Source organism: Pteropus medius, unplaced genomic scaffold (assembly GCF_902729225.1).
Source record: "Pteropus medius unplaced genomic scaffold, Ma_sr-lr_union100, whole genome shotgun sequence".
In the NCBI taxonomy this organism is placed as follows: domain Eukaryota; kingdom Metazoa; phylum Chordata; class Mammalia; order Chiroptera; family Pteropodidae; genus Pteropus; species Pteropus medius.
The window spans coordinates 22,442,043-22,469,876 of NW_024354875.1; the positions used below are offsets into that span (position 1 = coordinate 22,442,043).

The 27,834-nt window shown below is 39.0% G+C and overlaps 1 protein-coding gene across 11 annotated transcripts in view; it reads left to right on the forward strand.

Moving 5' to 3' along the window:
- The window catches only part of TANC1 (tetratricopeptide repeat, ankyrin repeat and coiled-coil containing 1), a 214,357-nt gene that overhangs the window by 50,407 nt on the left and 136,116 nt on the right, over positions 1-27,834 (forward strand). For 10 of the 11 annotated variants that reach the window (XM_039855455.1, XM_039855459.1, XM_039855460.1 and 7 more), the window contains exons 2-3: positions 2,200-2,308; positions 19,552-19,631. In XM_039855455.1, coding sequence (XP_039711389.1) covers positions 19,571-19,631 — 61 coding nt within the window. In that variant the 5' untranslated portion in view covers positions 2,200-2,308; positions 19,552-19,570. The remainder of the gene's footprint in view (positions 1-2,199; positions 2,309-19,551; positions 19,632-27,834) is intronic. The other variant, XM_039855457.1, reaches the window with a different exon arrangement.

The following is a 27,834-nucleotide window of genomic DNA, read 5'->3' on the forward strand; positions in this document are numbered from 1 at the left end:
CTTCTTTTTCAGAACTTTCTTAGTTCCAAATTTTGGATTGTGCATTGAAAATGCCTTTGAGTGGAGGAATGCCAAAACAAAAAACTTAAGTTCTATCCTTTTGCTAATTTAAAATTGATTCTGGGGGACAAAAATGAAAACTCAAGGCCGTGAGTTCTCCTTTGGGTCCAGTCTGTGAGTGAGCTCACCCTAGTTCTAAGTAACTTCTCCACCAGCACTCAGTTCTTCTGGTCTCATCGACCTCCCTTTTTCCTTTCTGTAATTACTGAATGTTGCCCTTAAAACCCATGTAGGACCAAATACAGAATCTAAACTCTGTGATCTCATCACCACAAAAACAGGCTGTAGAGACAGTCCTTCTTCTCACAGGAAGCCACCTCCCCTTGAGACTTCTGTAACTCTGTAATTTATTGTGGTGCCTTTGTAGTCTTAAACTCAGAAAGGACTTGCCCGCTGCCCTGACAGAAGCAGTGTAACAAGGGGGTTGCTGTAGGTGGATAAGAGGCCAGCGAGAGAATGTGTGCATAACGTGTCACAGATTTCATTTTAAGGGCACACACGTCCGTGGGTCCTCTGGGCAGAGGGTCTGGCTGACAGCGGGCACAGGCCCGTTGTGGGCTGTGATGGATACTTGCCTGTTGGTTGTGGTTGGGACAAATGAGAAGCCTGCTTTTTCTGCTGAGTATGCTTTATGAAAGGGGCTTGGCTGAAGGGCTCACAGCAGCTGTGAGGTGGATTCTCTCCCTAGCTGCCAGAGCCCTATGTAATGTGGCAGGTGATCCTTTTTATGAGCGAATAATAGGAGGACGCTTCAGATATTTGAGCTGCTGTTCACCAGGTGGTGCTGTCCTGCAGTGAATGCTTAAATACTACCCAGTGAGGTCAGCAAGCTGGTGAAGGAAGAACCTGGGGTGCTCAGAAGCCTTGGCAGCATTTGTGGGCTGTCGCTGACCATGAGATGAGGCCATTTTGAGGACACATTAAACATTTGACAACGGTGACTACCTGGTCCGTGGAGGTTTCTCCACTTTCTGCTAGAGAGCTCCGCTGTTTCTGAACTGGAGGGAACACAGAACCTGTCCCCTGCGTCAGCTGGTTTCGTCCAAGAGAAAAACTGCACTCTGTTGTCATCTTTGAAATTCTAATGGGTAAGGGGAACGTGGCTTCTAGATCTTCCTAACAGATTTAAGGGGAGAAAGGCCTTTGTAGGCAAAAACCTACTGGTCCTCTGGTACCCTGCCAAGGTGGTTTGGATGTCCCAAACGTGGCTACCCATGATTTTGTCCTTTTTCATCAGTGAAGCCCAGCAGCACTGCTGGGCAGAGGGAATTGACCTGAATGAGAGTCTGGTTGTCTCTGTGTTTGAGCATGGATAGGAACACTTTGCAGGATCAGTGTAGCAGTAGAAAGAATATTTCCCAGGGAAACAGACGGAGTCAGTGATGGGAAACCTCTCATTGGAATCCTTTAGTCAACAAACATGAACTGAGCATCTGCCTCTACTTGTGGTAAGCGCAGGAGGGTGATATAGGGGGTAGTAGGTGAGACCAGCCCTTGAGAAACTGGTAAGAGGGGAGGTCAAGGCAGAAGAAAGCAGATGCTAGAACACAGGTACCAACAAGGTGTTCTGAGTGCAGAGGAAGGGCTGGCGAGTTGCTGTGGGGGTGGGGTGCGCCATGCAGGTGATATTTGAGCCGTTCGTAGAGGATGGCTAATTTCCAGAGTGGGAGAGAGGTGTTTCAGGATGAGGGAACAAGGAGAGCAAAAGTGTGAAATTGGACGATGTGTTCGGAAATGGTGGGTTTCATAGAGAGCTGGAACCTGTGAGGAGTGAGGCAGGAAATATGGGAAGGAGGTATTCTGGAGAACTTTCCTTAAACCTTTCCTTGTGTATTGGGCTGCAAGAGAAAACCTGCCACAGAGAAGGTAAACGAGACACTTCAGTGCCTTGCTCAAGATGAGGGGCTTCCAGTAAATGTCCCTGCTCAGTTGGAACAGAGGGTATCAGAAGAAAGGAGTTCCCTTGGGTTTGCTGATCAGTCACACTGCTCTTCCCTGGATTAAGAGTACATATATATGCTGCTGTCTATCTTCTCCATCATGGCTTCGTTGGGATTTTTAGGGAGGTTGTAAATGGTTTTGTAAACTGTACTTCTTGTCTCACCCTCTGAGTGCACTGACGGGTTTTCTTTTTTCTAGTTCCCCGTCCAGTTTTCTGTGGTTGTCTTGTCCAGAGGAACTCTGCCGGTGCTCCAGTGTGAGACAACCCCTTTCTGTTGCAAGCAAGTGGAGTCTGGGGTGAGGTGAGGTGAGTGAGATGTCTGAGGTGAGGGAGAATCTGTTCTCTGACAGACCACATTTTCCAAGATATGCTATTTTCTGAAATTTTTGAGGGCTATGAAAGTAAATTGCATTTTTATTCAAACAAATTTAAGGATAATTTTTTAAAAATCAGTGTCTAAGGAACTGTGTTAAAGCACTCTTAAATAATATGGGTGCTTCAGTACATTTTTTGAAAAATTTCTAATTTTACGTCTAAACCACTTCAAGGTCCCCCCCCGCCTTTTTTTCCTTCTTTTTTTATGGTGTCTAGCACGGTACTTTCCCCCTGAAAACATTTAATGTTGAGTGAATGGCTTAATATTTTGGTTTACAGTTTGCAAACATAGAAGTGCAAGTGATAAAATTCAATTTTTAACGTCAGACTCGCTGGCCGTTCTTTATTATTGTCATTCTCCCGTTCCCCATGAAAAACTTTGTGAAGTTTAATTACAAACCTCCCTTTAGGTTGCCAGGAGACAAACAAGGGAACATTTACAGCCTGACTTTTCCGACTGCTCTTCCTAGGTTGGCGTTTTAGGGTCACACCGCTTACAGCTGACTTAGGTTCTGTCTCCGCCTGTTCTGCAGGCTGTCTTGTTAACTTATTCTGAGTTGTAGTGTTCCTTTCCTCTGAGTTTCAAGGATTTTCTAGTTGTGTGGCTTGGCTTCAGGAACTTCAGGAAAGTTGCTAAACTGCTCCTGTACTATAGTTTTCCTGTACTGTAGTCTTACATGTAAATTATGAAACAAAAATACCTACTCGAAAGGATTTAGTGAGGCTGGAGGCTCCTGATGGGTAAGATTTTTGTTTCATCTTTTACTTATGTAGTAGGACTCAAATATTCCTCTTTCCTGTAAGAAGAGACAATTGGCTGAGAAGTCTCTAGTCCCATCTTAAGTGAGCACAGCTTGAAGGATTGTTCCCGGTTATGCTCAGCTGCTCATAGTTGAGACAGTGGAGCAGAAATCCACAGGAGGCCCTGGACAGAATGGTTGACTGGGGGCGCTGAAGCCTCTGCCCTGGATCCTTTCTCTGTGGGTGTTAGAAATGTTCCTCCATAGGAGATGGGGGTCAAGGTTAAAGGTGTTTTTGAAACCTCCAAATTCTTGAACCACCCATGTGATGTGCCAGGCACACTCTGCCATCTGTCCAGTGTGGCTTGCTAGCAGGATTTCATATTCTGCACTCACCCCTCCCGCCGTGCCTTGCTAGTCTATGTAGAACAGAGTAGCCACATTGCCCTCCTCCTAGAAAACACTTTGGGGGATTCTTCCAAAAGCAGAACTTCTTAACAGGAGCATAGCAGGGGGAGTACACATCAGAATCTGCCATGAAGCTTTAAAAATTAAGATACTGAGACTCATCCAGGTGTGCACACCTAGAATTTCAGGGATAGGGAGAGAGTTTTTGCAGTATGTGTTTGTTTCTCTTTAAAGCTCCTCAAAAGGTGATGGTGCATAAGTTCTTGAAAAATATTTGTACGTGGAGTAGACTTAAAAACAAAAAATTCTTTCTTAGACTGAGCAGATGTTTTGGGGGAATTATTTTTGAACTCTCCTAACTAGTTTAACCAGTTTATACTGCCAACCCAAACATTCCCTTGTTGTGCCATAATTTGCATCGTAGAACCATTTTACAACTCTAATTTAAAATTGCCTGCGACAACACTTTCTACGGTTGAAAGTAACAAGGAAGGAGGAAAATGACATTGAAGAACAGTTTACTAAATTTAACAAGAGCTTAGGCTTATTTAGAAATCCAGGTGGGAATCTGTTTAAATGGAATTTTACCCAAGTATGCAGAGATTTGCATATTGAAACCAAAGCCTTTCTACCTGTGGTAATGTTACATTTCTCAAAGTAACATTGAAATAGCAATTTAAGTGTCTTGCCCTTAGAGATTTAATGGACAGGAGATTTATTGAGTAAGTTGTACATTTCTTTTCCTTCTCCAATTTTTGAGTGGAAGAGAATTAGCTAATTTTTCTCTTTCCCTGGGACCAACTTCAGGAGGTGGATAGGAACTTAATAGGAAAGATCATTTTAAACAGTTTTTGTGGTTTTAAACTCTTTTGCAAATTCCCTTTCTATGAAAGAAAACCTTGCAACCTGCTATTTGAGGTTTTAATAATTCGATGGGTTTAATGGAGAATGGGGAGTTTCTATTTTGAAATCATTTACTGTTTAGAAGGGACCTTACAGATGACCTATCATCTGGTTTCCATTGCTTTAATTTCACAGAAACAGCTCTTGTTAAGGTCACAGATGGGCCCTGATAGGATCCTTGACATTTCTGTGGCTCTTGATACTACTGACCACTCCTCATTTGCAACTTTCTCTGGGTGAGTTCCTTTGCACTATCCTTGACTGCTTTTCTTTCTCTTCCACTTCTTCCTAGGTTCTGCTGTGTCTGCCCTTAAGTGTTCTTGTTCCTTGGGCTTTCATCCTTGGTGGTTTTCTTTTAGTCTGCTCAGCCTGTTTAGGGGACCTCAGTACTTCCCATAACTTCAGCCACCACCCACATACTAATGGCCCGTAAGTCTCTGAGTTCACTCTCATCTCAAATAATCTTTTGGGCATTTCTACTTGGATGACTCATGTACTTTTATCTTGGGACATCCACACTGAACTCATTTACCTCTTAATTATTGCCTGCTTCCTGCCCCCATCCCCCTAGGTCTTCTCACTCCCATGCTCTGTCTGCTTTCCCATTTTGGTCATTAACACTGTTCAAGCCAGAAGTGTGATTCATCCTTCACCCTCCTTCAGTCAGCCCCATATTTTAACTGATGATTAAGTCCTGTCATTTTAATATTTTAAGTAAAAAAGGAAAAGGCCATTCTGACATTTTTTTTATTATAGACTTTAAAAGTTGTATTTGGTTGGACCTATATAAGCAGATATAATAATGTGAGACAATTATGACCATTTATGTAATCTTCATTTCATGCTAGGCATAGTCCTAGGTACTTGTGTTATTTCTAATTTTCACATCTATTCTATAGTATATCATCTGTTTTAAATGAGAAATCTAAGGTTCCTAGAGATAAAGTTACAGGCCTAGAATCACAGGGCAATTAAAATACAGTGGAGTTAGGATTTGGGGATTTTAAACCTATGGGTTAGTCTGCCCAACTCCAGAGTCTTCGCCATCATGTCACTCTGTCTTGCTCTGTTTCCATAACGCCACAGCATTGTTTTACACTTCTAGTGAGTAGGTTGACTTTGTTGAGGGCAGAAACTGGGTTTTATTCATATTTGTGTATCACGGTATATTATTTTCTTACACAGTAGCTGCTAAGGACAATACTCTTAATGGCAAAACCATGGTCCGTGTCTTTGGTGGCTTCGTCTGGGCTCAATCCCTGGTTCTTCTATTAGCTGAGCATTAGCTGGGTGGGGCTATGATTAGGACAGTGGAATCATGCTGCATATCTTCGTAGAGTTTTTTATGAGAATTAGATGGGATGGCATGAGGGGAAAGTGCTTTAAAATTCAAAGGCATTTGTAAGAAGTTCTTTGTAGTTGTGGAAGTCAGTAACAGTAATTGGCTGACTCGGATAAGCCTCTCTTTTTTGTTTATAAATGACTGTGAGAAAGTATAAACTCTTCTGGATGTTTGATCATGCTGATTGAATCATACCTATGCTGGCAGTTATAATAAAGGCAGAAAAGGCTCTTTCAAGACCTCGTTAATAAGGACAGTATATATAGATCTAGTTTTCTTTAGTTCTGAGCTTAACTATTTTAGAACTGATAAGGATATGATCTATAAAATGAGATGGTTCATATTTAGGTATAGGCTGGTGAATTAAAGCAGCGTTTACTGAAGTTTTCTTCATTCTGATCAATTGATGTTGGAAGGGTGGATTTGGACATGTTTTGCACGGTACCGAAAGGAACCCTAAATGGTGGCACAGATTATTCTGTATTTCATTTCCGCATAGATCTTTTGCCCATCCTGAGAAGAAAATGCTGTTTTTCTTTCATAGTTTCCCTTTCCCATAATTTCGATAACAAAGTTTTTCTGAGGAGAGAGTCCCCTTTGATTATATGTGAAACTGATTTGTTATTGTGGAATTTAGAAATCATTTAACCTTTCTAAGTCTTGATTTTTTTTTTTTTTTTTTGGTACAGAATTGCCCTATAAATTTGGGGCTATGCTGTGTATTTTTGCAGGGTATTAACTGCAATGTGACAGAGATAATGTACCTGAATCATAGTAGGTCCTTGGTAAGTAGTAGCTTTTATTGTCCAAATTTAGTTAGAGAGTCCTAAATTTTCAGATTTAAAAAGGTTTAAGTTGGTCTATGAGGAAAAGATTCAGTAAGAATTCATGTAAATGAGATGGAAATGAAGGGAGGAGAGTCTAAAGCAGTGGTTCTCCGGAGTGTGGACCCCGAGGAGCTGCATCTCAGCTGGGGCTTGTTAGAAACATAAAGGCTCAGCTTCATCCTATCCCTAAAAAGCAGAGACTCGGAGGATGGGGCTCAGCAGTCTGTCTTAACAAGCCCTACGGGTGATTCCGATGCACTTTAACTGGCCTAAAGTTAGAGAAATCAGGCTGCAGGCTTTTGGAGTAGTTGAGGGGGATAGTAAAGACCTCCCCAGAATGGTAGGAGGGAGTGGAGAGATGATGGAACTGGTGAGACTTAGAGTAATTTGATTGGCTCTTTATCAGACAGGGAGGCCATGAGGATTAGGGGCCTAGAGTCTGGCAGACTAAAAGGGCTTGTGCTTCTCAAGTAGGAACCTGGAATGCAGGCTTTGGAGGTTGGGAGGAAGAGGAGAATGAATTTAGTTCTGGACATGTCGAGTTTGTGTTGCCAGGATTGATGTCAGCAAGTGTCTGTAGCGCAGGTAAAACTGGCGATTTGTGAGCCGCCCTCATGGAGGTGGCAGTTGAAAATGAGGTTTTCATATCATTTTTCCAAGGAAAATGGTGCAGAAAAAAGAACCCAGATTAACTGGTTTGGAATTGCACATTTGGGATTATGGCATCCAGTTTCTCTTTCAGTAAAATATGTATAAATGTTTAGGAATACATGGTGATACAGTTTTAAATAAAACCAAATTATCACAGTAATGTTGGAGTTTTGTCATAATGCTACCTTTAGGCCCCATGCTTGTGCAATAGAGGCTGAGCCTTGTACATCATTTAATCTTGGGAGCCAAGGTTTAGTGTGTTAGTCAGCATTCTAGTGTGTCTTTCCTCCAAGAGAGGAAGTGGGGTGCAGTGGTCAAAGTAAAGGTGTGACCAAGGACAGGCTGCTGAGTTTCTCTGTCTCATTTTCTTTATCTGTCTACGAGGACAATTGGACAGTTATAGTTCTACCTCCTGCTCGTCTGAGGTCTAAATAAGATAACTTCACAGTGAAAAACCTAACAGTGCTTGCCACAGGGTATTTCTGCTTCTGCTCTTATTTTCTTGGTGGTTTGTTGGACTTGTGGAGTAAAGGTCTATTTGTAACAGATTTACCGTAGTCTTAAGAGGAGATAATTATCAGAAGTCAAAATATAACTGAGTTGGAGATGGATTTGCAATTTTGAACGAATTATCAGTACATTGAAATATGGGCTTTATTAAGTTTTTGAGAAGGCAGAAGCAAGTTAGCTTGAGATTTTTGACTACATAAAAACAAGAACCAGGTATTTAAAAAATTATTTTATATCCACCTTTGTTGCAGACTGCGTATTTTGCTGTACCAGAAAGATGTTTCACTGAGGCTACGAAAACTTAGTACATCTGTGCAACATCCTCGTTATGTCTAGAACAATTTTATATCCACTATCTCTGATTCAAAGTCATTCAAGAAACATGTGTTTCTGTTTTTCACTGGGTTTTAATTAGACTGTTTTTCTTTAAAAGGAAGCATTTGGATAACACACTTATATTTAGGAAATATGTGATAGTGCTGCACGTACATGTATAAGGAGCCTTCTCAGTTTGGAGACTGTAGCTTCTGAAACTCCCCCTACCCTCACTTGGAAGAAAAATGGTGTGTGTGTGTGGTGTGTGTGTGTGTTTTCCATGCCACTTCACAGTACAGATTTTGTTGCTTAGATCTGAGCTATGTTTCATACTGTCTCTATGTGTTAAGAGAAGTGGTGACAGAATCCATGATCAAAGGTTTCACTGCAGAGTTACTAAGGGCTTTAATTGAACATTTCACTGAGTTTTAGAGAAAAAAAAAATCTGATCTTACGTGGCATGTCACATAATTTCAAGTGTAAAGTTTCAACCTCATAGATTTGATTAAAGTTTTATGGGACTTCTAAAAATAACATTTGTTAACTCCATGTATAGGAATTAACTCTAATTCAAAATTTAGTCGAAGTGTTTTTTTGCTGTTGGGTCAGGTTTGAATGCTTCCAGTTTAGTTCAGAGCTATCATCCCAGCTCTCCTGGAACTACACAAGGCTTGCATCTTTCTGGGAAGTTTAGCTGCTGCCACAGCTGAAACAGTGAGCCAGACTTAGGTAATTTTATTAGTCCAGAAAGTCTTATGCTCCCGCAGCTGTTGTTGTAAGTCCTAACCATGAAAACAAAAACCATCTCAGTTATCCAGGATCCATGAGAAACTGGCAATGGTCCAATGTAAGTCCATTTATTTTGGACTCTGGATTATATTTATCTTTATACGGGCGTCCCCTGATTTAGGGCATGTGACTGGGGAATGGCCTGACTGTATGAGGCAGTGGGGGTAGGAAAGGCCAAGCCTTGGGTACTATCCTCACTAGAAAGCCTGATCCAGTTAATTTGAAGACTGATTGCTGGATTTTAAATGCTTTGAAAAAGGATAAGGAGAGCACCCAAGAAAGCAACAAAACCAATGTAAAATACTCTTGTCTCAAATATTCATCCTCTTGTTTTTGTGTGTCTCACGGTAAATTTCTACAGGACTTTCTCCTTCAGGGCCAGGCTAGTTTTTGTGGGTTTGTAATTTGGTAGTGATGGACTTTTACAGACTACCCTGAAAACTAATCGTGGGACTTGGCATTTGATGGCAAGGGAGTGGTGCAGATGTGGAATACCCATTCCTGCGAATGTTTGCCAATCAGTAAATTACTGTTTAATTTTCTGAATTTCAGTGGTTCCATGAGCTACTGTTTCTCAAGAAGGACCTGAGCTATTATTAGCAGAGCTCTTGGCAAGTCTAAGTAATTGTTCCATTGAGTCTGACTCTGATTCTCTGGGTCAGGGTCCCTCACCCTTGAGGTCATGGATGAACTTCAGGGTTTCTGTGAACTCAGACGGGTGGAAAAAAATTTACATATTTATTTTCACTAACCTCTAACCAAACCGGCCTTTCCTTCAGTCATGAAAGTGGGACACAAACCAGGTGCTATCAGTAGCACCTATGTCCTTGGCACGTAGAAATTACAGATTTTTGTATCTTGATGGTGGAGATAGTTTAAACTATCACTTATGCCCTTCACTGCTTAGAAAACTGTAATAGCTAATTAGACCTGCAGCTCTATCTTGTATTTTATGCATTAAGAAGCACACAATATAATCAGATCTGCTTTTTAAATATTTTGATCTCTGTTTCAATATAATTGATTTTCTTTGTAATCTCATTTTCAATGTCAAAATCTTTCAAAACACTGATTAGAGGGTTTAGATTGCTGAAGCAGTTCATAGTACTGAAAAGGTCACCAACTCCCGCCTTCGACGGTACCCTTGCGCCTTTTCCCTCTTGCTTTGAGAGACTGGGTTTGCTAAGGTTAAAAAAAAAAAAAAAAGAATTCTAACATATTTAGCTTTTGGTTCCTGGCCTGACTTGTCTGACTTTTATCATCTGGAGCTCTGGTATTCCCCATTATTGGAATTCATTAACGAAGCCATTGCCCATTGCCGTCTGACCTTTCTCACAGGCCCCTGTGACAGTCTTTTAAGATTGCTTACTGCAGCCAAATATGTATGGTCGAGAATGGTTTTCCTTACAAATTTCAGCTAAGAGCATAGTGCTACTTGTGTTATTATTTGCTTTAGCTATGGGAAGAGATGATAATGTGTGGCTTGTATGGATTTGATTTAGCTGTCCTCTGCGGGCATACCCTAATTTTTTATACGACTTGATGTCCAAAGTTAAAATCTTATTATGTCTATCAGGCTGTGTAAAACTGCCCAGAGGAAGAAAGTTTGGGCATCAGGTCATTCCTTGCCACATCCCATCACCTTTGAACAAGCTTTTAGCCATTCATTTAGTGAGAAATGGGGTTTTTTTTTAGCTCTTCTTTCCCATAATTCTACTTTTGGGATAAGTATTAGGAATAGGGAAAGCATTGCCCGTGTGACACAGAGATCCCAAGTAATCTTACCCATTGGCAGTATGGCCCAACTCCCAGTGTTCTCCCCCTGTGAGCTCATGAATTGAAGTGCTTGCTCATGCTAGCATGCATTTTGTTGCATGATGCCTCTGGGTCACGCACATGGACAACAGTGTAGTTTGAAATAACTCCAATAAATTGAGGGAGTAGATAGTAGTTGTCTCTCAATAGAGGTAAATTCTCTTTCTAAGGATGGTGTCATAGATGATTTTTTTCCCCCTACTTGGCAGTTTTGTCTGTGTATGACCATCTCACCAGGCCCCTGGCAGCTAGTCTCTCAATTTTATTCAAAAAAGAAGCATGGGATAGAGATTGCATGGGTCAGACTCTGGAGCCAGACTGCCTGGATTGGTACTCCAGCTCTGCTCCTATGTGCTGTGACCTTGGGCATGTGACTAGCCTCTCGGTGCATTTGTAGAATGGAAATATTTATAGTACCTACGGTAGAAGGTGGATATGAAGATTAAATGACTATATGGTAAGTGCTTAGAGCCGGGCCTGTAATATAGTTACTGGTAAATCAAGTGTTGTTGCTGCACATTAGAATCTGGGCGAGTTTTACAAAACCAAAAATAAAACTATATAGATATTGAGAACTCTCGTCCTACTGAAATTAGGGCCTGGGGAAGTGATAACCTTGTTCAGGGCATCATAGCAAGTCACTGACAGAAGTGGAGGAGAGGTTTTGATGTCTTATATTCTGAGACTTTAAGTGAAAGATGCATCTGTCAGCTGCATAAGCAAGAGATCTTTCTGTAATGAATAGCTGCCTTTCACCGGGCATCTTTGAAGTTGTCTGACCTTTTTCACTTTGAGGCCAGATGCAGTGCAATTTAAAAAATTTAATTTCTTTAGATTTATAATACTAGACTTCATTCAGCTAGCATTGATTGATTGAGTGCCTTTTAACACTTTTTGAAAAATGGGCTTTCTGATATGTCTTCAAGGTCTCTTCTCTGTTCAGACTGAAGGCCTGTCACCCATAACGTAGACCCCTCCAAAGGGCTTTTTTTCCAACCGTAGTGATGCTTTGTCTGCTATTGTGAGTAGTTGTCTTATGCGGGGGCGGGGGGAGGGGTAGTTTCCTTCTTAAAATTATAGCACCTACAGGGGTAAAAGACCTAAAAATTTTTTAGTCGAGCAGAAAAAGGAGCAGTATTCCTATTAGAGGAGTCATGAAAGGCAAAATCACTTGCCCAAAGTCATTTTGTTTACATCATACCTCCTCCCTTTATTCAGGGAGTTCTAATTATTACACGTCAAGAAGGTGGTCAGTGTAAGTTGGAGGTCTTAGCTCTATTGTATCGTCCAAGTGGAAAACCTAACAGGAAGGAGAAGGGAAAAAATATAATCAGAGTGCAATTATTATGGAGCCGCCACCATAATGAGGTTTGGGAGTTGGGTCTCCTGTTGATGTAAACCTTAAAACTGGGGAGCATTCTGTGGCCCTGGTCACGTCCTCCACACAACTATGTGAGAGAGGATGGGACCACATTCAGAGACTGGTTCATCTTCAAAACCCAGATGGTTCTCTGTGAACTTTTGGCCTTACAGGCTCTGGGGCCTAGAGTTGGTGATGGATTTCTCCCAGCTCTCCTTGGCTGAGTTCATAACCACTACACTGTCACACCCATGCAAAAGCCACCTTGTCTTTGCAGCTTGTATTCTGTGCTGTCCTGGTCACCTCCCTCCGCCCCTGTCCCTCCGCCCCCTGGCAATTCCAGGTTCATTGAGGAGTTTAGAGGTGGCTGCTCAGTGCATGAGCTTTCAGCTCAGCCCTGGGTTCAAGTCCCAGCTCTACCTTTACTAATTGTATAACCTTAGGAAATTTGTTAACCTAAGTCTCTGCCTTCTTATCTATAAAAAGGAAACAGTAAACCATCTCAGATTTTTTTTTTTGAAGATAAAATAAGATTATATATGTATGTTAAACTCTTCATCTTATCTGACATGATTGTAAACACTTAGTAAATACTAGTTATTAGAATAATGATTAATATTCCAAATCCTGCTTCCTGTAGTAGCATCCGAATGACTCTTCCCCAACCAAGAATCAGGTTCCTTGACCTCTTGCTTCCAATAACCCTCACTTGAGGACATTCTACTTTTCCAGATTATGCTTAGTCATTGTGTGGGTTTTATCATTGGTAGTATTCCATATTCAAAACTTTAAAGTTCATTTAAAAGGACCAGACTCATTTTTAACTTTTTCATTCATTTAGTCTGACTGTTTGCTCTTTAATCTCTTTGAGATACCATTCCTGTTCTCTCTGGCCATCATACCTCTAAAGGCCTCACCCTTTTTTCTGTCTAGCCTTGATTCTCTGTGCTGTTCATCATGTAAAAGCCACAATTTTGAGCCTAAACTTGGAAATCAGTACATGATACCAGAAGAATTCTTAAATTACTAGTCCAAAGCCATTGTAGAAGAGAATTGCCATTGATTTTGATTTCCCTTCCATAACAACCCTGCTACTCATTCATTTAAAGAGATTTCTTTAATGTTTGTTGTACTTTATAAGGTACATTGCTAGATGTTTTGGGGATTTGTAGAGTTTAACATTTTTCACTGTAATTTTGATTGGTAACCATATATCAGTACAAAGTGGGATGTGGAGTTAAAGAAACCTTTTGATTACCATTGGTTGGGGAGGCTTTATGGAGAGGGTTGTGTTAAAATTTGGACTTACAAATCCCTTCACAATATACAAAAAATGGCTCTTGTAGCCAGAAGGAAGTAGCTTCTTTGTATTTTCCTCCAAAAGTGGAATGTCCTTTTAGCCAAGTAGTTATCAAAATGAGAACTTCTCTAAACAAACTTGGATATAGTTATTTTCTAGCAACTTGAAATACCAGCTTCGTGAGAGTCAGATTTTTTAAAAGACACTTTACCTGAAACAATTTGTAAATCTTAGTACAGAATATTTTAAAAATACATTGCAGTGGTTTTAATCTAACAGGAAATTTCCATCTAATTTTGTACATCAGAACTTAAACATTTGAATTCAGACTTCATGCCCAGATGCTATTAAATTCGCATTACTCGTGACTAAATTTACTATGCTTTTAATAACTCAAATCTGAAGTCTTTTTGCCTTAGACAAATCTAACTGTAAAGAACAGTGGACTTAGAAGTACAATTTGTAGATGTGTTTGAGTAAAGAAGACCAAAGGGTTGGGCCTATGTGTCTTAGGGCAGGGGTCCCTAACCACCCCCCTCCCCCAGACTGGTACCTGTCTGTGGCCTGTTAGAAACCAGGCTGAACAGCAGGAGGTGAGTGGCTGGTGAGTGAAACTTCATCTGTATTTGCAGGTGCTCCCCAGCGCTAGCATCACCACCTCAGCTCCTCATAGGAGCAGTGGTTCCTGGTGCTAAAAAGGTTGGGGACTGCTGTCTTAAGGAATAAATTATAGGCTAATGATGCCATATTTCCCAGCTATGCAAGTTAAGGAAAACCAAAGGCCGAGTCTTTTCTTATTATTGCTTTCTGGTTGCTTGATCAGTAGTTCACTCTCCTCTCCCCCAGCTTTTCTGAACAAAGCATCTAAATCCCAGAAAAGTTTAGTGACTGGTTCCAAGTCATAATGTTAGGACCAGGGCTATAAAACAAGGTCTCTTGATTCCTAGGCTTTTCTACTACAGAAAAAAAAAAAAAAAGAATGTGAGAGTGCCCTCCTGGAATTTCAAGTATTCATCAAAGGTTGGTTTTCCCCATCCTCACGGGATCTTTAAAAGAATGTTGAGCTATAGCTCTTGCTTTCGGGAAGCTTCTATAATACAGTTTCCCGTGAATTTCTAGCCAACAGCCTTGCCTCCTCTCCAGACCTCTTTGTTTCCTTATGAGATTTCTGTTCAGCTTTGTTTTCTCTTATTTGCTCTATTCTTTATTATTTATCTTGTAGACTGCTTCAAAATCCCCACTGCCACCACACATTTCCTTTCTTTTGATAAACACTAAAAGTTGCTAATGCAAAGAAAAGTTTAAATGTAGTCCTACAGAAGACAAGGCAATTATTTAGATGTATTCTACCTTACAAGGTTGAGAAAAAATTTTTGAGCCCCTAAAATTGAGGATGTTTTCGATGTCTCTCAAAAAATATATATTTCATAAAAATGATGTCCACCACAGTTTCCAGTGTTTTCACTTCTCAATATTGCTACTCTGTTTATATTTATTTTGAGAAAAGAGGCCTCTTCAGAAACAGTTTTGCTTTGAGGTCTTATGGATAGTTTGATGGGAGAAGTTCTATCAAACGAAGTGTGTACAAGTGTGTTCAAAGCATGTGTTTGGTTTATTAGGATAACTGGATAATAAGATTTTCATTAAGATGTTAAAGTTAATTCAGGTGTGGACATGAAGGGATATTATGAAATGCAGCATTTTCCTTTGGTAGTTAGTTTATTGCCTGATGTCACATGGTTTTAACTGAGTTTTCTTCCATTCCTTGCGAATAAGTACAGGAATGTTCTTTGTAACTTATAAACTGCTATAAATGTTGGTTAATTGCTGATTTGGAGGAAATCTCTCATCTGTGTTCACTGCAGCCTAGTTAAGTCTATTATCAAATATTGAGAGCAGAGTAGGCACAAAGCTTGTATTCTAGCTTCTGTTTTTAGCTTGTAAAGAATAAACATGGTCCCGGCCCTCAGCTCACAGATTTGACTTAAAATTGTAAAAACAGGTAGTATGGTAATTCCAGTAGAGGAAAATTTTCATGCTATTATCATTCTGTGATTTCAGACAAAGTGGTCATGGTTGCAATACTGCCATTGTGATTGCCAGCTGAAATAGATTTTATCTTGTTTTGAAATCATCTGTTTTATCTAGGGCAATTTTTGTTATATTTCATATACCATTGTAATCACTCCATAGACTTCTAACACATGACGTGGGGACATTGTGCCTATCCCCAAAGACTTTATGTATTAAAGGAAAAATCCAAGAAGTGAAAGTAATCTTTATAGTTGATGTAACTTCTGGGGGGTTAGAAGGAAGACTCAATGACGTTTAGGTAACTTAGATGTTGAATGATAGTAGAACAATAAGGAAATGTAGATGACTTAAAATCATTGTTGTTAAAAGGGTAATGTCACATACTCATATTTTATTTTCTTTTAAATGAGCATTATAAGAAATTTCTCCCATTTGTTCATTTCAGGTTTTGTAACTAGACGGCTGGTCTGTCTTCTTTTCTTTAAAAGTATATAATTTAAAGAAATGACAGCCGAATACTTTTAAGTATTCAAATCCATCTACTTATACTGCTTGCTGTTGTAAAGGCTTAGGTTTTATGGGGCAGAAATAGAGGTATTTTATTTTTTGTTATATTTCGTATACCATTGTAATCACTCCATAGACTTCTAACACATGACGTGGGGACATTGTGCCTATCTCCAAAGACTTTATGTATTAAAGGAAAAATCCAAGAAGTGAAAGTAATCTTTATAGTTGATTTAACTTCTGGGGGGTTAGAAGGAAGTATTTTAGTTATACCTATACATTTTGGTCTATAATATATTTAAAGTGAAAAAGGACAATATTATGTTTTACCCTATAATGCTTGTCTATAAGTACTTCCTTACCACATGTATGGTCCTCTAGTAGCAAGTTGATAGCTTCTGGCAATTCTTTTTAGGTGTGTTGGGCTTGTCATTTAAACATTTGGGTCTGAATTATTGTTTCTGGAAGGCTGGTTTGCATCATTTCTGTTTGACTCACTTCTGTGGCAGGAGAGTATTTACCCTTTTCAGGGGAAAAATGACAGTAGTTGAAGTTGCTGTGGGAAGGGATGTGTGCGTGCTGGTGCAGAAGGTGTCATTCAGACAGAGCCTGCTGGCTGCCCTCACAAGACTGCTTCATGGTGGCATTTTTTACATTCAAGAATTTACCACTATCTTCCTTTAGGTGCTAAAATTGGGCTCAAACTTGCTATTCTCCATCTTTTAAATGGATGGTACTTGGCCAAGGGACTCCCTTTATCAAAGCTCACGAGAGCTTTTATTTAAAGCCAGAACATCCGTTTATGTATTCCCAGAATCATATCTGTCAACAAGCCAGACAGTTGCATTGGGTTGACTAGCACACACTCTCCCCACTGTTGTTAGGCAAAAGAAGGAGACAAATTATAGGGTGCTTCTCAGTGGGAACAGAATCAGAACAAGGGAAAGTAGTTCTCTGATGCCAATTATATACATATAGCACTGGGCTCCAAAAGCCTGATGGGTCTATTTCCAGAACTGGATGTGATATGTGTGTTTATAAGTACATAGATACTGTCAGGCGTGCGTTATAATTCTTTTTGCACTATACTGTCAATGTTGGTCCCTCGTTAATATTTAATAATATAGTCGCCCTTTCTGACAACCCCACCTTCCTTCAGATGGGCATAGTCTTGAGGACCATTGATGAAAATCAAGTTCCAGTTATATCTTTTGGGTCATGGAAAATTGAGACTCCTGGTGACTTTGCATATCTCCAGTCTGATCAGAATTTAACTCACTGGGAGCGTTCTTATTTTTCTCCCTTGTGTGTGTGTATGGCAGAAAGGGAGGAAAGGAAGGAAGGATGGAAGGGAGGGGCGGGAGGAGGAGGGAGGAAGAAGGAGATTCCTTACTTTTGCACCCAGGTATAATCAGTTTTCCAGGACACAGTTTGAATAGCTTTATAGAATATAAATTTAAGCTCTTTCCTTTGACTCACTATTTATAGAGGAAAGCAGGAACTGAAAAAATTACAGCAGATATCTGATAGCCTCTTTCACTTTTCTTCAGACCACTGATGTGGAAGATGTGATTATCCTGAAAACAGCTGAGCTCCTCCGAATAGGCATCCGAGTTGCCTGGGATGAGATGCCCAAGTTAGTGACTCCTTAGTCCTTGCCCTGTGGGACGGATATTTCAAGTGGCACAGTAGATGGACTGTGGATTGTGCTGACTAGGACGATTAATCAGGATTCATCTGAAGAGTTCAAAAGGGACTTTGGATGTGCTCTGTTGGCATGGCTCCATTAATATTTTTTTATTTTTAAAGTGTGTAGTCTTTGCTAAATGAAAGTAGAGCGATTATTTGGAGAATAAAGAAAATGTGCTTACTAAGCATTCATTCATTCATTCATTCATTCATTCATTCATTTTGCCTACCATTCTTTACGCCACGACATTTTGCATTTTTTCTTTAAGCATGACCGTCAGGAGAAATTTGTGTTTCCACAGTTCCCTTATGGAAGCTCATTGTGGCCCGCTTCCAGATTCAGGGTTTGCCCTGTAGGTGAAACCTAAGTCTTTTCACCAGGGTTCATTCAAGTAGCGTTTGTAAAAAGCGTCAGGCTCTAAAGCCATGCCCCTTTTGTGTGTAAAGACTTGTTGGTAAGATAATTTAACCCTCATAAACATCACTATAGCTTTCTCTAAATTCTGCTTAAGATGCTATCCTCCTGGTATTTCTCAGGTTTATTTGTTGAATTGTTTTTTTTTTGATGGCTGTTGCCCGAAGCTTTCATTGCTCTGAGAAGAGGGACGGGCCAGGAAGGAGGAGGGCCCTCTCTGGGAGTCTGCAGATTTGGATTTTGGCCCTGCTTTAATTAGCTGCATGACCCCTGGGCAAGTCAGCCTCCCAGGATCTCTGTTTCTTCATCAAGAAAACAAAGAGCTTGGAAAAATAAATACGGGCCTGGACCCAATGATAAGAAAGGTTACCCTGTGTGCTTACATTGTGAGATTCTGAATGGCAGCTTGTTGGGAATCTTGTTGCCTCTCAGTTGCCCCCACAAAACCTGTGCTTCACTTTGGGCTTGAGAAGTTGGTGGGGTGTTGGAGGGAGGCCATTTTCGGCATTGGGGAAAACTAGGCAGGTTTGGGAGCCCTGCCCTATGTAGGAGTTTCTTCCTCCCTTCCCCTCTCTCCTCTCTCTTCCTTCGTTCTTTATTTCAGAAGCAACCTGCTTGCTTTCTGCCTTCCCCTCCTTAGTGCATTAGGGACATTGTGATGGGTAACACAACTCACTCAGATTTTTTACTGCTTGGAGTTGTCCAGCCATCTCATCTCAGTTAGTGGAGGGAAACGAGAGCTAAAGAAGACTGCTAGGATGATGAAATAATGGTCCTTTTGTCTGTCACTTGCTGTGGGGATGGTTTCATGTTTCATCTTAGGCCTGGGCCATTGTGTTGTTTTTACATGCTCAGTACAACCCCACTTAAAAATACAGCTCGTTTATTGCAAGGATTCAGCTGTAATGCCGCAGGCCTGTTCTACTTTCCTCCCCACCCCTCAAGAGTCATAACTAAACGTAAAGACCCATTGTAGTTTGTGCTGTTTGATCATATCCCTTGACATCAGGGCTAAAATGTGTTCCCACTATATTTATTTTGCAAATGCTTGTGTTATGTTTTATTGTGATAACCTTCCAAAATGTTTTCCTTGTGGTTATATAATCAGTAGCACCTGTAAAACAAGTCTTTAAAACTATGTAGGTTCTTTCTTAACCATTATCTTTTTGATTGTTTTAATGTTGTCTTTTGACGAACTGGGCTGGGAGGACCCACATTCCTATGCCAGACACCTTACAATAACGTGCCCAGGTTTACCCTCCTAACCTTAATTAGATGTGGAATGCTGAGAATTCACTGTTGTGGTGTTGTGGGGTTTTTTTGTTTTTAAATTATAGCAAGACAATGCAGTTCTGATCACTTCATTAAAAGTTACGGAACATTCCTTGTGTCTTTAGCATTTGGTTTCCCATCTTTATTCATAAAAAATTAATGTAAAACTGAAGGCATCTTTACATTATCCTCAGCGATCTATTTGTTTAAACGTAAGTTACCTCTTTTGTCAATAAGCAGGTTATAGTCTAACTTGCAACCATTAATTCCTCTTCCCTCCCTTCCTTTTCTCTTTAGAAGCAAAGGAACGTTGAAAATGTTAAAGGCCGTGCTGAAGAAGAGCCGGGAGGGAGGAAAGGGAAGCAAGAAGGAAACAGGTATGTGCACGATAACAAATTGGGCGGATGGAGCACGGAGTGGGGTGGCAGGGGGAGAGGGTGGGGGCGGGGGGCATTGAGACCCCATTTGGGTTCTCGGGAGCCAGTCAGAGAAGTGACGTGGGTTAGAACGAACAGCATATACTGGAACTAAACATATTTCTGAACTTCCTTTTGAAAAGTGACTTTGCAAGTTGAGTGTGGGCTCTGATCTGAATCCTTCCCTAGATGACGTGTAAGGTTCGTAATTTTAACAGGGCATTTGAATTGAGAGTTCGAGTTAGAGACTTTGAGGGATAGCAGGTGTGTCCAGGAATTTGGTTTCTAGGAAGCCCTTTCCCTTTTCCCACATGCAGTTACGTTTTATATGTTTGACCAACAGCTGGCTGACTGGTCCTCATCTTCTGAGTATCAGATTTTCCCCCGAACAGATATAGCCCCACTCAGTGCCAGACTGCTTAGTTTTCTTTATCATGAGAACTGCTTGGGCTTGGATTTCATTTCTGTTTGTAGAGTTTGGTACATATGTGGTCATTGTGACATCCATTCCATGTGATGAATTCCTCTAAGCTTATTTTGGTGACCGCTCAGTGTTACACCTTTTTTCTCTTGCTAGAAAAACTACATATTGTCTACCTGGATTGCACAGTAAAATTTTGTTAGCATGGATTAATTTCTCTGAAATGTGCCATTTTACTTTGTAAACTCATGTTAATCCAGGGTTGGAGAATGGCTGGTTTTCTGAGTTATCGTATACTGAATAACATTTCAGTTTCAATTTCTATTAAAATATAAGTATGCTTATTTTATTACCAATACATCACTGAATTATAGTTAACTCTTTAATTCAAAAGCTCTTATAATACTCTGTGACGATATCGTCAACATCTGTAATTTCTGTGCTTAAATATAAAGTAGACTTAAAAACTTTTATATGTAACCTAAACATATTTTCTCTTTAAACCAAGTCTGCAAAAAGTAGAGTCTTTGTTTTAAACTTGCTCTTAAGATTCCTTAGAAGCTTCTCATTAATGCCTGAGAAAATGGATAGAAAGAAAAGAAGAAACTAGTTTTTAATGATAGAAACAGGAGACCATAGTTAGCTCTTAACCTTAGAAAATCAACTCCTAGCTTTGAATATTTAATTAGAATTGTTACTATGGAGAATTTTCAGTTCACATAATTCTATCCAGGCGGACATTCACCTTCTGTTGGGTCATGGCCAAAATATCCGTCTCCTTATTTCTCTGAAAGCAGTTAATTTTTTTTTTTTTTCTTTGCAGTTTTGGCTCATCTAATACTCATCCCAGGAACTTTGCTTCTTTAGAGGCCTTTGTAATTTACAGCATAGTGTTAGATCCTAAAGCATCTGGCGAAGCTACCAGCCAGTGGGCAGCATCTCCAAGCCAAAACTCCCCACTTTGAGATGAGTCTTTCACAACAGACCTGCCATCCTTTTTGACCAGTACAGACTCATGTGAAATAACAGTATATGGAAGATTTTCGGTGTCCTGCCTCTCAGATGGGCCAGACCGTGAACATAGCTTGCATTTGAAACTTTCTCAGTTATAGAGCATGTGATTTTGGGTTTAATCTCCCTTTTGATTTTTAAGAGCAACTATTGTATTTTCTGAATCATTTCTTCATAATAATTCTCATTCTATGGCTTTTCACTAATGCAAAGCAACTTGAAAAAGCAGTGGGAACATTTCTCATAAAACATCTGTGTGGTATGTGCCTTTTTCCTCTTAACTAGAACCTGGTTGTATTAGTTGGGGAACAAAGCAGATGGAATTTTAAATCTTGAAGTTATGTCACAAGATGATTGGGAAAAATACTTGGAATTTGACCATTCATATGCCGAGCTCTGTGCCAACTCTCATTATATAAGTAAATCATAGCTAAGTTTCTCTGTAAATTGAAGCTGGCTAATCTACTGAGACTGCTCTGAAACGTGGGTAATAATATCTCCTGCAATATGGAAAAACTTTGCCCTACTGTTTCCAATTAAAACCAACCTTTGTTGCAAACACAAAGGAAAATTCATTTTTATGTACTTGAACTCACAATCATAGAAATTTAGGAAATATGTATGTCTAAAATACTAAATTCAGCTTTTCCTATCCTTTGTAAATTGTTTTTATAGACAATCTTGAACTACATTTTTATGTTGAACCTATTTGAGAATTTGGATAATATAATCACTGAGTTAAATTTAGTATTCTTCAAATGAAAACTATTTTTCAGAAGTATTGAAAAGTTATTTTCTCAGCTCCTGTCCCTAAAAGATAGTACATGTATCTACTTTAAACTACAGGTAAACTTTTAACAGGTATTGAAATTCAAATTATATGTAAGGATATAATTTAAAATGTTATGTATAGTGAGATGTTAAACTCTTGAAAGCCATTGAATGTCCTCTAAAATAGCAAAACTCTTATGATTATATATATATATTTTTTACCTAGGAAGTGCTTATAGCTGAGCAAAAAAATGTTTTCTAGCAGATTTAGAATCATATTGGCAAATATAATATTAAAAATTTTAAGATGTGTTTTGAAAAAGTAAATTTACTTTGTCCCCACCATTCCATCAGTACTAATGAGCACTGTCTTTCTCTTGACCTTGAGTTAGGCCTAAGGGAGCAAAAATCAATATTAAACCATAATGTGGGGAGTGCCAGATGAGGGCATCTATTTTTTCTCTCCCTGTTCTTATGTTAGGACCTTCATCTAAAACAAGCAGATGAGGTGTTATCTTTATTTTGAAGCTCTCCAGAAAGGTCTCCAACCTTCTATCACACGTCTCTTTATTTTAAGTGACCTTTATTATCAGAAAACTTTGTTGTTATTATTAAACTTAATTTGAAAATAAAACAGTTATTACACTCTAAGATTGAGAGTATTCTGATATCAAATCTGGACCTAATAAGAATTTAAAGGGAATATAAGAGCAACATAGGAAATTAATCTGTTATATACATTCAACACTGTTTAGAAAATGAATAGGGAACAAATATCCCATTTTATAATAAATGCTTTATTTTCTTAGAGCAGTTGTGGGCTCACAGCAAAATTGAAAGGAAGGTAGAGATTTTTTTGTATGCTCCCTGCCTCCACACGTGCATAGCCTCCCCCATTTCCACCATCCCCAACCAAAGGGTATGTTTGTTACAACTGATGAACCTGTACTGACACATCATAATCAACCAAAGTCCATAGTTTACAATTAGGCTCACTCTTGGTGGTGTGCAATCTGTGATTTTGGACAAATGTATAACATGTAACATTATTATAGTGTCATACAGGGCATTTTCGCTGCCCAAAGAATCCTGTCTTTTTTCTTAACACAATGGAACCAGTTAATTTAAAAATTCATCTGGAAGGGAAAGGCTTAAGAATAGCCAAGGAAAAATTGAACGTGTGGGTCAAGTGCATTGACAATTGCTGACGCCTGGGTTCTAACTGCAAGAGAGTTAGACAAGTGTGTATTTGTCCTTCTTAGCTTCTGTAGGGCAAAGTAGACTTGACCTTTTACCAAGAAACACATTGCAGGGGATTTCCTTCAGTAATAGATATAGAGCATGTCTTCTCTACTTCAAAACTGAACCAAGCACAGAGATCTAGTACAGCTCATCATAATAGCTACTGCTTCCATTTAGCGAGTAAATGGCTTGGCTAGCGTTTTGTACTTTTTTCTCCTATTGATCTCCAAGAAATGAAACAATGTTATCTGACATCTATGATATAGTTTAAGCTCACAGCTGATAGTGTTTTTTTCTTTTAACCCTGGAGATAGTGGAGTCGTTCTGGAAGCATTGGACAGGCAAGGTCTCGTGCCCTCCTAAGAGAGGGTTGCGACACTTCTACTGCCAACTGCCAGGCTTGAATCCATAGTCCTTTTCCCTACCCAACTCTCCTGGTTACTCTGTATTGGTGTGGTAGCAGCTTCAAGTTGAGGCAGAAGAGCAAACTTCAGTGAACTTTTAATTATGGTACTGCTTCAATTAAAATATAGACTGATTAAGGAAAAGTTGCTTAATATGCCAAAATAATTGTTTATTAGTCTTTTCCTTTCAAATTAATTACCTGTGTTCTTTTTTCAGTAGGATGGCTTAATTTGAAACAATTTATTTTTAAAAAATTTGACCTTCACCTTTCATCGTTAAAACCCAGCTGGTTGGCTACATACTCTTGTAATGGTGTTAATTAAGGTATCGGATAGTCTCTAAGCTTGAGTGTGTACTGAATTAATCTGTTAGCTTTGCATCTAATCCTTCACTTTGAATTTTGTAGTAGAAGGAAGCTGTTTGCCTCTAAAGTTTAAAAGCCATTGATGTGATTGTTAAATGTGGTATTTTAAGTCGTTCCAGTCTGCAATCTGGTTTTCAGTGGTACCTCCTAAAAATGCCACAATACAAATGATGCTTTGTTTTATCTGGAAAATGTGAAGCTGCTTTTGATTATTCGGTACTGCGTTGCCCACTTTCTATGGTTGTGGACTATTTAGGAATTTAGTACAGTGACTGTCTTGCAGAGCTCTAGATATTTGGTATGTTGTTAACTGACCCCAAAAATGTTTCCCAAGCAACAGAACAAGCAGAAGTAATTCAGACTAAAGGTATTGTATTTCTCTTTACCAGGACATTTAAACAAATTCTGTAAAATATTAGAACATGATTTAAACATAGAATGAAACCAGGCTGGGGTTTAGTAGGAGCAGTGATGCTGTTCCTTCTGATTTGATTGGTCCCTTCATCAGTTTTTCTCTTTGTTGTCCCTTGTACATGTCACAAAGTCTAGAAAAAGCACAGCCTTTAGAATTGTAGAAGATTTGGATTCAAATCCCAGAACGATCGCCTTCCAATTTATTGGAACTTAGACAAATTTCTTAATGTAGGTAAACTACCTTACAGGATGTTGTTGAGTTCAGAGAACCTCTTTGCAAAATTGTCTCACTTGACATCTGGCTTTTGCTAGATATTCAGGACAGGTTTGTTTTCTCGAGAAAACTATTTGGTACCTTAAATAACAAACAAAACTGTTCTAAAACTTCTCATTCTTTTCTGTTGAAGAGAATGCAGGATTGATCTCAGGCTGAAGATTGATGTTTTAGAAGTTTCTTTTCATAATTTGCCATCAACTTTAGATACTAAAGGCTCTTTTGCTATCTTTACCCTTTCTCTTATAACAAAAGTGGGAAAGCTCTGAATCGTTTGTCTATTGTATGGTGGTTTAATACTCTGAAAATCATTTATTTTACCTTTTAGCTTATATCAAGTACTTACATTTTTTCCTCTTTGTGAAGTTAAACCGAAAGGCTTTTTCCCTTGCTCAACAGATTTCAGCAGTCAGCAAGCAGCTTTAAGAATAGATTCCTAAGTACAGTTTATAAAGTTTCTGAGCTGTTTCATTACAACACATCTTTAATTAACGAAGGTTTTTATATGTGTAAGCCCTTGTCTCCCATGTTCTTTGTAGCTTTCCCACAGGTTTTAGGAAAATCTAAAGGATGAAAGAGAGACGAGAACAAATACTGAGCATTTATCATGTGTTAGACACCTACACATAATGGACCAAGCTGGTCTGTCCTGAATTGCTTGTTTCCTGTGAGGGGCATAATTAGCGAAAGCTCTGGACTGAGAAGAAGGTGAAATCAAGGCTCATCTTGGGTCTTCCACTTCTTATGTCCAGTAAGACCTTCGGCAAGTCACAGCCTATCTGAGACATCATTAAGGATGTGCCAAAATTCTCAAACAACTTATTTGACTTACAGGACTTATTTGCTTGGATCCCATTTTTTATGCATATGTGTAAATGGATTAGGAAACTTAATAGAGAAATATAAATTAACAAGTCAGAGTACATTTTTTGGTGAAATCTAGTTTCCTGTCACAAATAATTTTTTTCTTTAATTAAAGCTGTTTTCCTTTAACAAAAAACAATGATCCTCTTTTGCATAGACCTAGTTTTCTAAAAAAAAAAAAAAAAAGCTTTGTCATGTCTAGCTTCTTAATCCTCATAAAAAAAATTCCATTGAATTTTTATGTGACCCATTTCCTAGAAGAATTCCAAGGTTTATTTCTATTCTACAGGTATATAAAGAACTTGATATAGAATCTATTGGCAAATATAGTTACTGAGAGGAGAGGTGATCCACAAAGGTTTTTACCTGGATTAACTTCTTTTTTCCGTGGAGGATAATCTAAATTTATTCTTCTAAAAGAGATGAGGACTTTGTCTGTACAGTTGACCTACAGGATAGCCATAAGGATTAACAGTTGGATAGCCCTAGTCCTGGTGTACAGAAATTCTTCATATCCAAAGTCATGGAGTTAGAAAGTAGGATCTGTATCTCTTGACTCTCTATCCATTCCCCCTTTGGTGGCAGGCTAGTATAACACATCAGCCATCAAATGTACCAGTGTGGACTCAGATTTTGCCTTATGTTCTGAGGACTACAGCACTATCTTAGGGGTAAAAATAAAACAGAGTAGCGGTTTTTAAATATTTTACTCAAGTTTTTTTGTGTCATATAGTTGCCCATTTTTAAGGGAGTTTGAGGACGTCTAATTGCTAGATTTGGTACATGATTCTTTGTGCCCTGAGACTGTCCCAGAGCACAGATTACTGAGGAATGATGATGTCTCTGAAATGGGACGTGCACATAGGTGGCTGTAATGGTTTGGGCACTTGTGCAGAGATTTTATAGATGATGGAACTGACTGGTAGCAGAGGCTAAGAGCTAGATGCAAACTCCATGTTAAGAATGGAAGAAAGCCACCTGCACGCTGCTGACGTGCTGATTATACCTTTATTCCACCTCTCAAAGTGGAAAAGTTTATATGTTAATGCCTTATATTTTTTGTAAGGGTTCGTTCCCATTCCATCCCTAAGCAAATTTTCAAGATAACTTTAGAATTATGTAGAAAATTATTTTCAAGTACCAGATATTAAAAATATTTTGATTTTTGATGGTACATTTTGTCTTAGTTCATGCTGCTATAACAAAATACCATAGACTAAGTGGCTTAAACAACAGAAATTTATTTTCTCACAGTCCTTTTCTGGAGGCTGGAAGTTTGATATCAGAGCGTCAGCATGGTCGGGTTCTCATGAAGGTTCTTCCTGGCCTGCAGACAGCTTCCTTCTCCCTGTGTACTCACATGACAAGGGAGACAGACAGCATGCTCTTGGTGTTTCTTATAAGGACACTAATCCCATAGTGAGGGCCCCACCATCACATTGAGGGTTAGGGCTTCAACATAGGAATTTTGAGGGGCCACAATTCAGCCCATAGCACTTGTCTTTATTGTTCTGTTCATAAATGTGATACCTTATTTCACTGATTATAAAACATACCATTTTATGTACTACTAAGGAAGAAAGAACTACTGTTAATTAAACTGATATAATACTTTATTAAAGTTTGTTATACTTTTTCCATTTTTAGTTATTATGTATCAATCTTTTTCATAAAATAGAAGGAAAACATAAGTTTGTTGATATTTCAAATATATACTCAGAGCCTCATTCTTCTAAATCATTTTTTATTACCTAGTTGTCATATTCATTACCCCCCACCCCACATCATCTTCTCTGCCATTAATAGCACTGATGCTGCCGCATTTTTGAGTCCTTCTGTTTTCTTGAGACTTTCTTCTAAGCTGCAGATATATATCCTGCAAGTTTGATGATCCTTTCATGATCTCAAAAGGAGGTTTTAATGGAAGGCAGTAATGGAAGATACAATCTACGGTTCTTATTCTTTCTACAATAGACCTTAAGTAGTTTGTTGACTGAAACCTATAAGGGGTTACAATTGTCTATTCACTCCACTAGATGTAATAACCCAGCTTTGCACAGTCACCGCCTCATTGCAGCCGCTGCCTGGCTGATAGCGATTTTAAGATGCCATCAACTATTATATACAATTTGGCTTTGGAAAAGTTAAAGTGAGAATAAATGTCTTTGAATCAATGTCTAATATAGTATGTGCTCATTGTAGAAAATTTGGAAAATACCGATAGAAATAAAGAAAAAACCCTGGGTGGAAGCGGGGAAGGAAAAAAATCTTGTGATATTCTTTGTCTTTCGATTCATCTTTTTTAATGGCGTTATTCTTTGAAAAATGCCTAATACTTTATTGTACCAATATACAATTTTGTTTGGGTGCATTATAATTGTTTCCATGTTTTTCTCAT